This window comes from Apteryx mantelli, chromosome 15 (genome assembly GCF_036417845.1).
Source record: "Apteryx mantelli isolate bAptMan1 chromosome 15, bAptMan1.hap1, whole genome shotgun sequence".
Lineage (NCBI taxonomy): Eukaryota > Metazoa > Chordata > Aves > Apterygiformes > Apterygidae > Apteryx > Apteryx mantelli.
This window is the reverse complement of record NC_089992.1, coordinates 4,683,944-4,702,063: the sequence shown is the minus strand read 5'-3', so window position 1 is coordinate 4,702,063 and position 18,120 is coordinate 4,683,944. Positions and strand designations below refer to the sequence as shown.

The 18,120-nt window shown below is 43.2% G+C and overlaps 1 protein-coding gene across 1 annotated transcript in view; it reads right to left on the bottom strand.

The window, feature by feature from the left end:
* ADAMTS17 (ADAM metallopeptidase with thrombospondin type 1 motif 17) overlaps positions 1 to 18,120 on the bottom strand; it is a 201,021-nt gene that overhangs the window by 25,326 nt on the left and 157,575 nt on the right. Inside the window, exons 20-21 of the mRNA XM_067305684.1 lie at positions 17,498 to 17,633; positions 2,274 to 2,478 (exon numbers count right to left, since the gene is read on the bottom strand). Coding sequence (XP_067161785.1) covers positions 2,274 to 2,478; positions 17,498 to 17,633 — 341 coding nt within the window. The remainder of the gene's footprint in view (positions 1 to 2,273; positions 2,479 to 17,497; positions 17,634 to 18,120) is intronic.

The following is an 18,120-nucleotide window of genomic DNA, read 5'->3' as shown; positions in this document are numbered from 1 at the left end:
CTTTGGTGGTCACATATAAATCACCCCCTTTAAGAATTTTTTTTCTTTCCTTGAGTCTTCTGTTTTCATGAAGAATTTCTTAACATATAGATTTTACAAAGATTCTACAACAGAGCAGTCTATTAAATATGTGCAATCACTTCATGTCCAGATTAGATGATTAGATCTTATTTTATTAACATACTATGTAGTCAAATCCCACAAGATTTTGTAAAGGAGCATCACAACTTTGCAGTTAAGATACAGCCCCTTTATTTGAAGGAAATGAATATTTTTTGTACTCTAGTTCCTAAACAGTAGAAACATTCACCTTTTTGTAACTCTCTATTTTTGTCATTAAAAATGGGCTGAGCAGTATTTCGTCCAAAACAATCTCAAGTGCTTGGCAATAAAAGGGGAACTTAATTTTTTTCCACACTGAAGACTGTCTTGGAATTTGCTTTGAGAACATACATTTTTGATTGGGGACCAGACATCAACGTGCGCTTCGTTCAACTATTTTTTGTCACATAACCAAAAAGTTCAAAAATGTACATGAGAAAATTGATTTATAAATGGTATCACTACTGTGATATTTACTCCACAACATCCAGTTAAAATGCTAAGGATTGAACTGATTTCCAGTAAAGAAAGTTTTAGGTATGAGAAGTGTCCAAAGTGGCATAATGTCAAATGTGTCCTGGAGTCAACTGTGCTATATAATAGCAGAAATGTGCCTGAACAAGAATGAACCGATCCTACAAAAGGAGAAAAAATTTATCAAAGTAAACCAGCTGTTTTAAATATTATCTAAAAAACCTACATGTTTGCAAGGGAGTTATGTGGTCACAACTATGGAAGATTTCAACTCTGGAAAAACCTTCTGAAGCTTGACCTACTCCATTTAACAAGAAGAAGAGAGAAGTACCTGAGATTGCTTACAAAAGACCACAAGTACCGGGACAATGAAATACCCCACATAAAACAGGTGGGAGTTGCACCAAAACAAAAGCACTGCAGCTAAAAGCATTGCTACAATTAGCTGGTTCAGCTGTGAGAAATAAAGAGGGCATCACCTGGAAGGGTTACTTCTGTAACACACAGAAGACCTGTAAGACAATTTATTAAAACTTTGATGTGTTTCTCCACACCTTTTTACATGAAAGGACTCAGAAAGAAAATGAATCTCGTGCATTAGTGAAGAGGTACAGCATCCTACTGAATGGAAACACTACTGCCACGCTATCTCACTTGCCAAACAAAAAATTTCCTGTTCAGAAGATGAACAACGGAACAACATTGTGTTTTTAAGAGACTGTTCCTCACTGAAGACCTCTTGCATCCTGAGCTTTTGTGACTTTTAAGCAAGTTTTTACAATAATATTTTTCAAAGGCTCTTTGACAATGCTTTAAACAGGAGCTCATTGTTTCAAAATAGAGATGAATAACAACAAAAGATCCTTCCCATGGAAGGGGCTGCTGCTGGACAGTCCCGTAACACCGTCAGTCTGGAGTGAGACTGGTAGAGCCACAAGCTACACACCAAGAGTGAAAGGATCTTTTCATCATTCAGATGAGCCTAACAGATGCAGTATCAAAACTAACACTGAAATTCTGTTAGGAGTGTTACTCACAAGGTACAGACGAGCGATCTTGTATTAACTGAGTCTGGGTCGGGGAATGTCGACATACTCCCAGTTCACTCTGTGGCTATACAAAATGCATGCTCACGGGTTCTGTCTAGGCCACATATTATTCATATCTGAAATGTGTTTATAGTTTCTGAGAATAATTTCTTAACTCTCTATAACTGCATAGAAATGCACCTTTATATATAAAGTCTAACAAGCTTTTCCATGTTCCGAGAATTACACAAAAGAGGGTTGGACAAAGCCCAAAGATTGTACATTCTCTGTAACCTACAGCTGTCTGGCAAATCTGGTATTTGTTTCATACTGCACTTAAACAAAGCCAGAAGGCCTGGTGGGTTACTACGCTTCTGGCCTCAAGTCAGTGAAAGGTTTTTCCTTGCTGGTCAGAGTTTTCACATGGAAATATACAGCTACTATGGCATGATATCTAAAACCTGTGATAATAACTCTGCTCAGTACAGAAGACAAATCTCAGCTCCAAACTCATCATCTCAACAACTCCTACCAGCTGCCCCAGGACCGCAAGGCACTGTGAACGTGCTGACGATGAGAACATGCTTAACTTTAAACACTCGGCTGGATCAGGACCAGCATATCCAGAACTGTGTGCTGTCTGGCTCCTTTCCTGAATCTAGCTCCTACCTTTGACCACTCTGATGCTTCCCAGATAGAAAGGCAGTCCCGGCCTTCGCAGCTTTGTACAGTCGTCGGTTTGTTGCCAAGGCAGTAGAGGTCTCTTGTATTAACATAGGTGCCATTTTGCAACTGATAAACACAAGTCACTTCCCGGTGCTGGATACCTTTCTCACAAGTGGCAGAGCAGGGACTCCAATGGCCAGTCACCCATCTGGGAAGGAGACAGAAAAGAAACATTAAAAAAAAATGGTGGGATAAAACATTATGCTTCACTTAAAAACAGTGAGAAATGTGCAGCCGATCCCCGGTTTGTGGGTTCTCCAAGGGTGTTGTATTGCAGCCATGCTACAACCAGGCACCTCCTGGAGCTGAAGCGTGTGGAGCAGAAAAGGGTCAGTATGCACGTCAGTCTCTGCTCCTGGCTCCATACTAGAAACACAAATTCTGCATAAATCTCTCTATCCCCCAACTCCACAGCGTGGCCGCACTTCTCCAGATAAGAGAGACCTGTCTGCAGACCATCCTATCCCACAAATATTGTCACCTTTGAACGGTACCTGGGAAAACCACTGCTACATCTGCAAGCCCATCTTCACTGTGCAGCGGAGCTGTGCAGAGACCCTGTGCTACTGTGGCCCCTGAAACCAAATTGGGATGGTGCTATGCCCAGGTAGGCAGCTCAGCATAGCTTTCCTGAAGTCGGGACCAGAGTCAGCTTCTCTGGCCCTGTACTGTATGACCTCAAAGCACATGCATCCTCTATGTCCCAGCACAGACATCTCCTGTCTCACTTTTAGTTCACCCTCTTGCTGGTGAGATTTCCCTTTTCATAGTTTTGGGCTTGCCTGGATGTTTAACTGAAATTTCATCTGTTTGAAGTTCATGGCATTAGGGGTCTTAAAAATGAGGGCTAACTAGTCATGTTCATTCTTAGCAAATCTGAATTAAACTAAATTGCCAGTGCTCAAGAAATACTGAAAAAGATAAGATTTTCCCTCTAGAAAGGATCCTACAATGTTGATTCAAAGCAGCCATAGCTCACACGGATAAGCCATAACCCAACCTGGATAGGGGGGAGTTATTTCCTATAACCCTCATTTTTCTGAGGCTTTGGGATTTATTTACTTTGTAAGCATATTTCAATTGTCATTTCCTTCCCTTTTGATCAAAGTGTGCTGGGAACAAATACGCCGGCCCTTTTTTTGCTTGCTTTGTTTTGTCTTTGAGGGCTCTTTGGCAAACTCCCAGTCCAATCTTGCGAGGTGTGGGGCTCTTCCGAAGCACCGAAGGCCCTGCTGCTGCGAGCAGCCTCTGACCGTGGCTGTGCTACAGAAACAAGGGGCTCTCGCTCTGATGTCCTCCAGCTCAGTGTAAGGGCGACTGAAAGGCTCCCACTGACTCCCGTAAGTGCTGGAGGCACAACTGTGGTTAGGGCTTCACTGGGTGGCAGTGGATAAAATGCCTAAGAAGGATTGAATTAGGAGGTATGTAGGGAGGAACAATTTCTTCCGAAAGACAGGTGGCATCCATCTTCATGCTTCCTGCAATCTGTCAGTGAGGAACGTGCTCTCTGTAATTACAGGCATTCCTGGATGAAGGGAAAGACTGGAGCAATAACTGTGTGTGTGCTGTGCACCGGAAGGCTATTCTCACCAGGTAGTTGACCTTCTAGCCTGTTATTTAGGACTGTCATCTAGATTAGTATCCTTATGCAATGAATCTTTTACTTGTCACCCAGTGCTGGGCTGCTTGTTATGATAAGTGCCTCAGATAAGATTTCTCAAAGACAAAAGTCTGCTCAGAAATATTATTTCATTTTGCTGAAGGTTCCAATAGTCCAGGTAGAGAATCGTATATGCCAACTTATTAACCATGTTTCTTTTAATATACTGCAATAAAGGTTCACTTCTAAAAGCACGAAACAACTCTTTCCCATTTCCCCATTCTTGAACAGGAAAAAATCAGTTCAGCACAATTTGTAGAAACTTCTTCATCCGGTGCAATTGTCATGAATTCATTTGCCAGCTGCTATGATTGATGACATGGTGTGACTGCGCTGCTGACTGCGCCCAGCGCGAAGGCAGCAGCCCGCTGGCTGGAGCGGAGCGGAGCGGAGCGGGGCCAGGCAGGCTGGCCACCTGTCTGCCGGGGAACAGGGCCCCGCTCAAGTGTTTCTGTGCATTAAAGCAGTTGACACATCTGTGAATTTCTGTTGGCTAAAACAGCTGGCAAGACACCAAACCTGTTTCTCTAGACAGTAGTTCTGGCGCATCTCTGTGGCTGAGTGCTTGGTATTTTGCTTACGGAATGGGAAAATGCCAGCTGGGTAATCGAATACTGAAAGACCGACAAAAATAGCCTCCAAGTGCAAAAATCAGTGTGCATGAAAATTAATAGCCAGACTCCTTTGATATCGGCTGGGCTCTGCTCTGTCTGAGCAAATGTGGGAGCAGCTATTGCTCTGGGTGAAGGAACTGCTCAACAGGGGCATGGAGGGGGAAGGAGCAACTTTGCTTTATGAGCTGAATGTGAGTCACAGGGCCAGGAACGGTTTCTGTTCAGGCTCCACTGAACTAATATTCACATCAGCACTGTACTCTCACTGTGATCTACAGCTACTGGCAAAAGAAAAAGGGAAAAGGACTGCAAGCAAAGGAGAAAGATAAAAATACATTCTTGGCAGAGGCTGCCTGCGTGCTTCCATTTAGGATGGGCAGCACGCGGCATGCCAGCAATTTCCAAGATGCCTTAAGAAGTTGGGTTACGATCTTCCTTTCAGGAAAGAAAACTCCTCTTTGTGTTTTTGTCGCTCTTGTGGAGGGGAAAAGCCATGTCACTTCTCTCCTGTTCAGTGGTCTCTAGTTAGTGTTGCGGCACAGAAAGAATGAGTATCAGCATCATCATGAGAAGAATGATTGCTCAGGGCACAAGCCAAAACCCAGGGAAATCAACAGAAAGCTCTGGTTTGGGTAATTTCAAATCTAGCCTGCGGTGAAAAAGCAATCTCCAAGGTTTCTGTCAGAGTGGCATCTGTATGTCCAGCTTCAGCTACTGACCCACCACACATGTCCCCAAGCAGGGAGCCCATGAGCTCACTGGATGGCTACAAAAAAAGTAAGGCTACGCTGCTAGAGATCTCTGAAATCCAACAGAAAAAGCCAAAGAAAAGGAAAAGCAAGGAAAAATGTGTCAGACAAACAGGAATAATCTTTAAACTAACTTCATCTTGTGAAGAAGCTTGTCAGGAAAGGGCTGGGCCCCAGGGAGCATTTGGACTTTGGATTTTAGCATTTGGATTTTAGACTTCTCAGATAACTTGAAGCTTCTTCTCCTCTGGAGTGGCTGCAGGATGGTGCCGGTTTGGCCGCACTCTGCTCCTGCATGAGCGAACCCGTAGGACAGGCTCCCCATGGTACTGGGCACAAAGTTCGGCAAAGAAAGAGAAACCCACAAATTGGAAGCTTTTTCTCGCATTGATTTCAAGGGAATGCGAATTTCCTGTTGTTGTGGCTGTGACTTAGTTGCCAGCTTGGTCACAGACCTCTTGAAAAAGAAAAGTAAAAGAGAGTTTTTAGCTAGGAGATGATGCTGCATTCCCCTCTCCTCCATCCGCGTCCCATCCCAGGGCCTGCTCTGTCCTGCTTGTGACAACTGAGACCAACCTTGGCTCACGGCTCTGTCACCTATTCGCTCCTGGCACAAAGGAAGTGGAAACCGCAAATACCAATCTGGATGAGAACTCCCTCTGTCTAAAATCCCCTCCTCTCAATTTGGGATATGAGTGAGAGAAGTTCCCACAGCTCTGCCAAATCCTGGCAACACCCAGCCCACATTTATAAAGAGTAACGTTAGCCGCCTGTGAACAGCAAGTTCCCAGAAGACAACGTGAGTACGGCAGGCCTACGCTGAACCAGAGAGCATGAGTCCAAACCTAGCTGCTGTTGGCTATGGCGATGAATGCTACGACAGCACCACTGATGAGCACATTTTACATCCACTGCACCATCACCCAAACCTTCATCTACCCCTAATGCACCCCATGATTCTGAATCTGGAATCAAAAAGGCTATTTTGATGCAGGGGGGTTTAGTTTCATGTCTGAGAGACAAGCAACAGATTAAGTGTTTGAATAATAATAACAATAATGTAGGATATTTTCAAAGGCACCAAGGGGATGATCAGTTTGACCATGGAACTCCATCCTCCCAGTGAAATCACTGCTTGGTTCAATGGCTGGTAAAAAAGATCTGGCAAACAAGGAAATGAGAGTCCTGTATGGCAGGGGACTGGCAGGGCTCTGATCTCCCCCCAGTTCTCTCTAAATCTCCTTCATAGTCAGCAGAAAATGTTATTTTAGTGCCTGTAAGGGACAAAATCACTGCAACTGTATTTTAACAACATGGTTCACTACCAGACTGGAAATTCAAAGGATTTATGGATAAAATGAAAATTCCTGCCAGTTTCACATTTGGTAAAGGAATGTGCAGCAAGGTATTAGCATAACTGCTATCTGCAAAAGACAGCATAACAAGTAATGTATACACTGGCCAGAGAATGTGATGTACAAATAGTATCACATTAGGGTTACTATTAAATTACACTACAGACAGATTTTCCTTTCTTCACTGTCATTACACCTTTTGAACACACCTGGATGTGTTTAAGAACAAAACTTGCTTTTCACTTTTCTTAAAATGTAAGTATTTTTCTTATGACAATGTCAAAAATAATTCCACTGTTCTAACTTAAAACACCAAGGCAGCTCTGTATTAACTAAGCCAATTAACTGTTACACACTAAGCCCCACGTATATGATATAGACCATTTGGCTTCCAGTTATCTTATAAGCCTGTAACCTGATCTCAGGGATTGCTTGGTATCACAGTCCTTTTCAGTTTGGTCTTTTCCTCCCAGGTCATAACCTATCTTCAGTTGGACCACGTGAGCGCTGTAGCTGGAGCCATGGAGAGCCTCTCTCCTCTTTCCCACACGGACTGATTTGTGTGACTCACACACTCATCACTCATCATTCTCAGTCCTGGGGATGGCTTTATCCATGGCATTATTTTTTGTAATCTTACCTCTATAGAAGATTCAAGAACTAGATGGTACCCGCTGGTGGTTAGATTTAAGAAGGAAGTGCTGAGCTTTTAAGTATAGATTTTTAACCCAGTGAGTGGCTGCTTTTCTAGCCAAAAAATGCCCAGAAGGGTGTGTTTTTCTCAGGTCTCAAAAGGCTGGGATGGGCAGGACATGCAATCTGAGAGGGCTGTTTCAAATCTTTGTCTTCTGAATCTTCCTCAACCTCTGACCTCTCAGTATCTCTGCTGAGGAACTGGGAGTTCTTCTAATCTGCTTTGGCAACACTCATCTGGCAAGCCCCTGGAGCAAACTTTAAATATCTTTGGGAGGTTGAGTTCATCATTTGATCTTGCTGTGGTCTGGATTAGTCATTAACCTTGAATTATCCACTCTACCTACCTGCCTAAGACTCCCACATTTTCTAAGAAAAAATAGTGTCTACACAGCACTATGTACATAAACCCAGGGGAGATGAATGTCTGCAAAGGAAGAGTTGTAGCTAAAGATTTGGGAAAAAATGCAGTGAAGATAAAATGGGTCAAGGCTGAAGGATGGGCTGGAGGACTGCAATCAAAAGACATGAGGTCACTTTTCAGAGATTTGTAGTCTCTTATAATGTAAGGCCATTACATGTTCTAGGGTAAATATTGCAGTCCATTAAATTTCACCTGGTTACGTGCCTCGTGCCCTGCAGAAGACTGGTGTGCGCAGGTTGGTTCTGTTCCACTACCTGAACACCCATGCACGTATTTGCACATGTACTCGCCTTCTATGGGGATTGTGTTACTTCTTTTCTCTCCCAAATGCTACATTGAAATTTATTTGCCTGCTTTCGCAATAACAGCTTGGATGTGACCACAGACACATTTGAAATAACACTAATTTTTCTCTTTTTTATTAAACCTGTGTTTTGATTACCTCAACTAGTTAAGAGCCTGCACTACTGCTAAATAAAGGATCAGAAGAAATTTGCTACTCAAGAAAGCACAGCTAATCTGAAAAAGCACTTGTTACAGAAACTAATTTAAAGCAGTGCAACTTCAGAGTTCTATTCTATCAGATTTTATTGCGTACCTTTTTATTGAACATACATTAGTTTTGTTGAATTACTGTGCAGGTGAGGATAAACTCCAAGTTGAGTTAGCACTGGTTGTTTTTAGTGGCTGTTTCTGCTATAAAATTATACTGAAGTTGCTCTTAGTTATCTCAGGCACCTGGGTGAAAACCGTAGTTCTACTGAAGTTAGCAAAACTCTGACTAACTTCAGCAGGGCCAGGATTTCACATGGGATAATTTTAGCAAGCAGAATTGGAAAAGATTTCTGAGAATCAGTCACATGGAATTGACAGTCAGATATTTTTTGCTTAGAGCAATCAAACTAAGCTCATGCTTGAATATGTAGAGGCAAGCAAACACTGTTTACAAGCGGACTCACGATTTCCATGAAACACACAGACTCTTTGCTATTATCTCATGCTCTTCCCATGCACTTCTGAAACCCTCCACTACATCTCTGCAATACTGGGGTCAGAATAATCAGGTGAATCTTGATTTTTGGGAACAGGTTGTGCCACACCCAGTCACTAGAAGTTTTTTTTGGAGAAAAAAATACAAGGAATCTAGTAGAATAATACAGCTGCTGATGTCGAAAGTAGGACTCCAAGACTAACATTCCTGTCTGATTGCCTTTATAAACAGTGCTCAGTAATTTTCCAGTACAGTAGTCATTCTGCTAACAGACTTGCCAGCTTTCACTCACACAGGTTTCTTTTTTTCTTTAGTGATTATCATTTTGACAGCTCTATTTTTTTAATTTCCCACTGACTTAGATCAACCATGGGACACTGTTTGCTAATTTACACGCACCTTGGGCATTCTTTTAAATGGAAGACTTTGTATTCTCCCTCCTCCAAATCAAACACATCGCCCAGTCTCCACAGGACTCAGCGTGGCATTTGTGTGAGGAGGTGGCCTTCACGCTGGCCGCTGCCTCGCTCCACCAAGGCACATCAACACCTCCAGAGCCCTTTTGCATCCAGTCCCCCTGCCCTGGTCCATGGCTCGTGTGTCTTTCACCGGGCAGCTCATGTCCAGCTCCATTCCGTGGCGTTTGGGAAAGGCAGTGACGTTTCCTCAGCTCACACCGCAGGGATGTAAGCAGTGTGAAGAGCATTACAGTAGGTAGCAGTAGAGATGAATTTCACCCATAATTAAATATTATGCAAGATTATCCTGCTAATCCTTCTTTGTTGGTAAAGACTGCACTTAGCCTGAAGAGCCTCAAACCACACAAAGAAGCACACATCATTTAACATTTTAAAACAATGCAATTTTCAAGCAAAAAGATGTTGAGTCAAACATAGTAATGGGAAAAACTGTGAAGTAAGCCAGCCTGGGTGTTTACAGCAAAGCTAAGAAAGCCGTCTCATGACTCCATGTGAAATTTAATGCCAAATGAACTTCTGCTCCAGCCAGTCATCTTAAATTATCTGATGTGAATGCATTTAGCACTAGCTAATCAGCCCTTCTGGTCCTATCCCTTGCCTGCTCCCAAGCCCCCTCTCTTAACTCTCTTCCAGAATTGCTTCATTGAGCTGGGTTGTTGGATTTGTTTGGCAATTTCTTTCTTTCAGTAGCTAATTAACTACTGCCTGCCAGTTGCTGTACTTGCGGGACTGTCATACAACCTGGAACAAATGTGATTTTGTCTCCTTCTAGTGGATGGTGCTGATCAGATGTGCCCATGACAGGACATCAGTTACCAACTCACAAGAGTGCCCAGAACAGTCTCAGGCTTTCTAGTCTAAAGCACTTGGCTCGCAGTCCTGCAGGACCTGCTGGAGACCTGCTGCAGCAGCCCACCACCGGGAGCCCAGGATCGTTTCCCTGAAGAGCAGCCACCAGGGCGCAGCATTGCCTGCTTGCTCAGCCTGCAGTCACTGAGTCTTGCACCGTGTCCAGCACAGTCCTGGCAAATTCATTAAGCTCAAACTGAGATCAAACTAGAGATCCCAACTCCAGTTTTGGAAAGTGCTTCAAAATGAGCTCTTACGTGGTGCCTCCTTGGATCAGAGGGTGCTAACATTACTACTTATGCCAGATTTCCAGGCTAAAATGATTTGAAACCATCCCCTTAGCTGTTCCTTCTTTTCTTTTATTCATGTAACCTCCCATCTTTCCTGGCTATGTGCACACAGATCAAGACGGTCTACATGAGAACTTCAGAGCTATTGGCACCAGCCAGAATGGGCTGAGCATCACCTGCACTAGAGAGCAACACTGAGGTGCAGAACCGGTGCAGCTTGTCAATGTATCTGCTAGTGAGAACTGATGAATGACACAGGCACATTTATACACATGTGCAGATGTGGGAACTGGAGAGCTAACTGCTGCTGGAAGACCATGCAGGTCCTCTCCCACTGGCAGAGCTGGGAGGTGAGGAGTATGTGACAGCTACATTCCTGCTATCTCTCATATTACTGGGACAGGAACCACCCTGCAAAGAACAGTTGGGGAGGCTGGGGTATTTGTTTCTTCAGCTGCGGCTGTTTTTTGCTGCCTGCTGTTAGAGGCAAGGATAGAAAGATACAGTGTAGGAGACTTTATTCTCCTGTCAGTCCTCCTTCTCTACCACAAGCAAGTGGGGAAGGGGAGAAAACCCAGTAAAGAGAAAGGAGAGAGGCTGAATTGTAGGAGTGAAATGGCAAGCAAAACAGAGGAGAGGTTTTCCTTTTCTTCCTTTCCCACCCTCCTACCCAAACCAGTTCTAAGTGATCTTACTAATGTCTTTGTAAGGGGGACAACTAAAGAGACTAGGATCCCCCAGGCTGGGAAAAAGACAGATGAAAGAGGGTTATGATATATGTGTATAAAGAAATCCTGAGAAAGTGAAAAGGAATCACTGTTCATGGCCTCTTCCAATGGGAGAACCTGGGGGTGTTGAAGGAAACTGCCAAACGCAAAGCAAACAACAGAGACACTTCTTAGCACAAGGCATAGCTAAGGTGTTGAACTCCTTGCCATTGGATTTTATGGATGCCAAAAATTTGTAGCTGTTCTGAAAGAGCCTGAATGCATTACTGGAAGAACATATCCATTTGGAATCATTAAATACAAACAGACAACTCTAGTGAAGGAATGCTGAGGAGGCTGGGTGAAATACTGGGAAAATAGCTGGGAAATACATTGAGAAAGTATCACCAAATGCTTGATTTGTGCTTAATTTCCCATGGCATCTGCTCCTGGACACTGCCAGAACCAAGACAGTGGACTAGATGAACATTTGGTCTGCTCTGATGTCACTGTTTTTATGTCGTGTTTTTACAATCCATCAGGTAACCCTACTCTGAGGTTTCTGTTTCACTACCCTGAAAAAACAAGCACTCTCAACTAATTCTGCTCCAGTGTATCAGCACCCAAACTGAGAGTTCACATGGTCCCTATCTCCCACACCACAATAATAACGCTCCCCAAATGTCCTCCCAGTTTCGTATAATTTCCATAGAGCCCTACAAGTAATTTGCTAACTTTCTCAAGGAATTTTACATCATACTGCTCCCCCCAAAATTCTACTTTTTGCAAGACTTTCACCTCACAACAGAAATTCGTAACTGTTGTGCTCCCCATCTAACTGTGATGGTGACACAAATAAATATTGTGCAAACAGACTGCAATCAGGGAGACTAGACCAGACTTGTCTGAAAACAGGCCAGGACAGCAGCACTCCAAACCAATTCTGTCTGTAGGTGCTGGTGACTGTCGTCTTCCCCAGGGATGGCGTTCCCTCCTTATGTCTGTATTCGTGGACCGCCAAGAAGAGCCCTGTCACAGCTATATAGTGAAGTCTAAACAGAAGAGGTGGGCTCTGAGACCGTAAAGAATCTTACAGATAAGGACCACAAGCTTAAATTGGACCGGGAATCAAAGCGGTGGGCACTACCAACCACAGCACGCGGAGGCACCGCAGTCTGAGCGGTCACTAGCCTTTCAGGCAGGCCTGCGAGGTGCTGAGCCAGCAGGGCCTCAGCTGACTCGTGTCACCGGCTTTCACCTCTCCCCGGCAGGCACCGCTGTGGAGTGTGAGCCCTTGGAGAGCACAGTGCGGGATTCCTGCTCACAGATGGAAAAGTGAAAGGGGAACAGAAGAGAAAAGAAAGAAAGAAAGAAGCGATCCATGTAACCACAGGCCTGACCTCAGCAGTGTGTCAGCTTCTAGAACAGACTTGGATAGAAACAATAACCAAGGACATAGAGACAAATGGAAAACAGGACAAAATACAACATAAATTTCCTCCAGGCAGACCAGGCAAAACTAATTGGATGTATTTCTTTGATTAAAATAACTGCTTTTCTAGACAAAGGAAATGTGGTAGATTTAAGCTACCTGGGTATCAGTAAAGCACTCCTTTTGCTGCACTGGAAATGCTTAGGTAAATTGGAGAAACTGGTGATAAGCTGGAGAACATAGATATCAATGTGAAAATTGCACAGTAGGTGAGAACTGACTACTGTGCAGTGCTTAAAGAGGAAGTATTAGGGGGGAAGGGAATTTAAATTAGTTTTCAGTGGATTTCCTGAAGGATCTGTCTTGCATCTGATTTAATTTAGTATTTTCATTAATGGCCTTGGCACAAAAAGATGTGTGCCACTGAAACTGCCGACGATGCAAATCTGGAAGCATTGTCGATGCAGCGGAGGATTAGGATATCATACAGGAAGAACTGAATAACCTTGAGTACTGCAATAACAGAGATGTGATGAAAGTCAATAGTATAAAGCGCAAGGTTGTGTGCTTAGGGACTAATAACAAGCATTTCCGTGTTAAAACTAGGATTCATACATTGGAAACAAACGAGGAAGAAAATGTATGGGATGACTCTGAGCCACCAACAGGATGCAGCAAGGAAAAAAGCAAAGGACTCATCAAGAGAATTATTGCCAGTGAAGACAGGAGAGTTTGAATGCAACTGTGTAAGGGCTGGATGAGACTGAGACCGGGATACTGTGTACAATTCTGGTCACCTATGCACTTGAATGATGAATTTAAATTAGAGCACTAGTAGAGAAGGTGACCAAGGGAATGGAGAGTCCCTCATCTAAGCAGTTAAAGTAACAGAATTAGCCCAGGAAAACGATGGAAGGAGGAGACACAGTGGTTCCTGTATCATATGGCACTTAGCACAAGGATGAGAGCTAGGGAGGGAGAGGCATTATATAAGCAAAGGAACAGTCCTGGCACAAGAACAAATGGGTGAAAAATAGCAATGAAGAAATTAAAGTTGGAAAGAAAAGATCTCAACCCACAAGAACAGCAGGGTCCTAGAAGAGCCTTCCAGTGAGGGAAGGAGACTGGGGAGCGCGATCAGTTTATGGAAAGAAGTCTATGACATGCTGCTGATAGTAGCAGAAGACTAACTCCTGGATTCAGGAGGTCCTTTCAAGTCCTAAATAATGATGAGAAGGGCTCAGATCTCCTGTAGTTTTCTGTAGATGAAGGCAGAGATTTCTGACTGTTCATGCTGCTGTTAAGCATCTGTGTAGGAACAGCACATATTGAGCAGGTCCCTGAAAGAACTCAACCTCTATTAAAATCTATTATAGCAAAGAGGAGGAAAATTAACAGTGTTTGCATACAGGCTGCTACAAGTAAAACAGTGGGAAATTTCATGTGTTTTTGGTTCTTGTTCTGCATTAGAGTGGAGCAGCTTCACATTCATAGACCCAACCATGCATGCTGAAGTGTGTGGCCACTGGCCGACCTATGTTTTCAGTAATAACAGCTGATGTGATCTGTGATTTCTGAGTCTTGTGCCAACATGAGTGCTGGGTTTGCCTATATATTTGGGTTGGTGTTCAGTGTGCTGGAAACAACCCATACACACCGCATGCAAGAATCCAGATTCCATCTGGTTACAGCAGGGTTTTGTAAAAAATATCTAAAGAACTAGGCAAAGGATTAGAATAAAGACGTGCTAATAGGGTGCAGTTGGGACAGGAAAGGAAGCTGTAAAGAATTTAATGGAAAAAGAGGGTCAAGGAACATAAAGAATAAAATAGGAAGAAAAAGAGGCATTTTTTGAAAAGGTGAAAGAGTAACAATAATAAAGAATGAAAGATTCTTTTATTTTTGCCAGTTTCAACAAAACCCTTAAGAAAATTCTGTACTCTGACGTTTAATTTTAAAACATGTCAGTGTATACAATCCTTTTTTCAGTCCTGCTTTGTTTTTTTCAGATGCTGGGTTGCAGTTGCAGAGCTCTAATCTCCTCCTTGGCCTTACAAAACTACTGTCCCCTGCCCCACATTATTTGGCTCTCCCAAGAAGTGGCTGAAATTCAAAGGGATATATAATTTGCAAAGCACTTTGGGATTGTGCTGGAAGAAAGACACTGTTATTAATATCATACCCTTTTTTTTCTCCAGATCACTTTATATATAACATGGGTTATTGCTTTTTATTTTTATTATAATTTCAACAACTATAGCCTCCTCCTCCATTTATACAACATGATCTCATCCCATCCCGAAGAGTTTACAATCCAAATTATAAATGGATTGAGAGAGGAAGCAAAGGGACAGTGTGGTAGTGACTTGATTAAAGTTGCACAGCACATCCAAAAGAAAACAGAGACTGTCTCCTATGACCCAGGCCTATGCTCTGGCCATTTGACCTTTCCCAAAGATAAATTCTCTGTAAGGTGACTCTATTTAAATTTTGAGTAAAAGTGTAAATGCAGATCAAAATGCACAGAACAGAGCAGATTTACTACAGAAAGGAAACCATTGTTCCTTCTTCAACACTCAGGTAAAGGGCTTAGGTCTGAGCGGAAACGGGAAAGGACCTTACTGTAACAAAATGCTACAATAATTTTACTTGAAACCCTAAAACAAATTCAGGGCTCATAAAAAAAGCATTGACATGGTGAAAGAGAATGGTTTCTTTAAGATGTTCTTGGTCAGAGAATATGCTAAGCATGCATTTCTAATATCTGGGTGGGCAAACGCAAGCGGAAATTTAAATTCTACAGAGGCACAGAGAATGTGCTTCTGAAAATGTTTCCAGTTAGAAGCATGTTAAGTGTGAAAGTGTGGTCTACAGGGAGGGAGTGAGGGAGTGTGGTCTATCAGATCATCAGCAAAGACTTTGTGGCCTTTCCGGGTACTAAGCACATTTGGTGTCTGCTGTCATTGCTCTGGCAAAAATGGACCAGTGAGAGTGTTATCGTGCCCCTAAGCACTTCTGAGGATAACTGTGCTAAATTGGGGCTATAAATTGCCTGGTAGTTCCACAATGAAAAAGAGATACCTTGGAATAAAATTAAGGGCTGGACCTGAATCCACAAAAGCAACGCAATCTGGATATAGCAAGAGTGGTCCTTTCTCAGGAGGTTTGGGATGTGTGATTTAACCTTGCCCAGTGTCACTGCGCTGGAAGGCAGCAGTGTCACCGAGAAAGTGTGCAGTGAAGACAAGACTTCACCAACAACTCAGGCTCATGGAGGTCCCGCTGAGAAAGGGCACTGTGGCTCTCACAGCTCTAACAGACCTGATGGCTGAGACCTCCCAATGTTGCTCTCAGCTAGCAGAGGCAGAAGCTGTCCACTACTTGCTGAGCTTTGTAAGCTGCTTTTCTTCATCTCCACTACCCAGTACCCCTCCATACACCTGCCTGGGCTCACTCCAGTCTTTGCAACGGCTTTACAGAAAGTCTAGAAGAAATACCTAATACCAAGCCAGAAAAACGAGCAAATGCTCCTCATTTCTGCCTTTCAGAGAAAATGACATGACAGAAATTGCAGCATCACTGAATTTAGGAAACTTCCTCATGGAAATGACAGTTGTTTCCTTGAGGTCACTGGGGTATATCTCACTCTACCTTTCAGCACCACTGAAAGCAGCGTGGCCACAATGTTGCACGGCAGCAATACCTAGTGCAAACAGGAAACTAAACCTGGAACAGCCTAGCCCTACTGATGGATTACCTGACACCGGATTTCCCTGTTTCAGGGCATTTTAATCAACATACAGGTCCAATTAGATAGAAAGAAGTGTGCTGTTTCTTGCTTCCCCTGTTATTTTTACCAGCTGGGCTAGCTTTGTAAGTGCATTTCCCTGGCTGCTCTGATGATGTAAGATGCAAGAGCTGGCAGGTTGTCCTGAACAGGCTTTTTTAGGTGTTACTGAGCTTCATCCTAAATTGATTTGGTGTTCTAACTACTCCCAAGAGTGGAAGGTCCACATTCATCCACAGTGGTAAACATTGCTTCAGAGCAAGAGTGAACTTTTTGGTGAGGAAACAAACAAAACTAATTAATTTGTTTTCCTGTGTGTTGCCTTTTTGGCTGGAAATGCCACCTTTTTATACAATTGAAAATTAATTTATCTAAAAGTTCTTGCCAAATTAAGTGGAGAACTTTACATTATTTTTAGAGCTTATTACTTACTACAATTAGAGCTTTAATTACTCCTACTGATGCAGAAAAGCACCCCTTGATGTCAAAAAGCATCCTCACTGAGGAAAGCATCTAAAATGTGTTTCATTATAACTTCTTGACTTCAGTGAGACTCAGGTATATTTCCAGAACTATGCAGGTGTTACTAGACACTGTACAACCTGCACACAAAAAAGATACCCCCCTAGCCTAAAGACTCCCAAACTAAACTACTTGGGCTAATACAGATCAGACATGCAACACAGCAGAGCAGCTATGGTAGCTTAAAGGCTGCTTGCTGGCTATTTGGGAGGCTTTTTATACCACTGTGTGACAATTAATCAGACCCTGCTCTGTGCTGATTAAAAAAACAAGGGTAGACATGCTGTCACTGTGATCTTGTCTAGCTTAGTACCACAAGTTACTCGCTCCCCTAGGAGGCAGCCAAAGGGAAAAGAAAAGAAAACAATTCCCGAACAGTGCATGAACGCAGCTTGCATGGAATCCGGACTCACTGGCCACAAATTAAGTGGACTCTGAGGTAATGAAAATCTGATCTGCTCAAAAAATGGGAATGAGTATTACAGCTGGACAGTGTGGCTAACAATGTGTCCCAATGCCTTCAGACAGTTTCACCATGTTCACCAGATGGAAGCTTGCAAATGGGTGGTTCGTGAAGGAAAAGGATATTGTTTTCTATTACTTTTAACTCCTTACCGTGACTGGCAGGGGTGTGTGTTACATTTCCTGACCTGGGGCTCGGGGCGATTCACTCGTTGGCAGTCACTGTCATTCACCAGTGTCATGGTCTTGTTAATAATTCGAGTACAGGACACAATGGTTTTCCGTTCACCTACAAGTCAAACAAAAACAACCCTAAAAATTCAGGAAACCAGTGGCTAAGAAATTAGGTCAATTCATTATTAATCAAATCTCAAAGCTAGAAGCTCACTACTATCTCTACTAGAGGTAATCTACACAGACCTAGCACCTCTGTAAGCAATCTTGTTTCTGCCTTCTGTCTTACCTAGGTACTGTCCTGCTCTTCCAGAAAACCTACAAATCTTTCCACAATAATTGGGAAATTGACTGTTCCACAGCTGCTATATTTTCGGCTTTCTCTTTCTAGTGTTTAATGTGAAAACAATCTTGAAAACAATCTGCTTTCATTTCTGGTTCCTCCTTCACATGTTGCCATGCCCTGTAATCACCTGGGACAGATGCTCCTGCTCTGTGAGCTGCAGGCACATAACTGTCCACCCCTCAGTGATGGATAACGACAGGAGAGCTGCCCCTTGCTGTTCCTCATGCAAGGAAGGCCAGGATGAAAAGGAGTGACC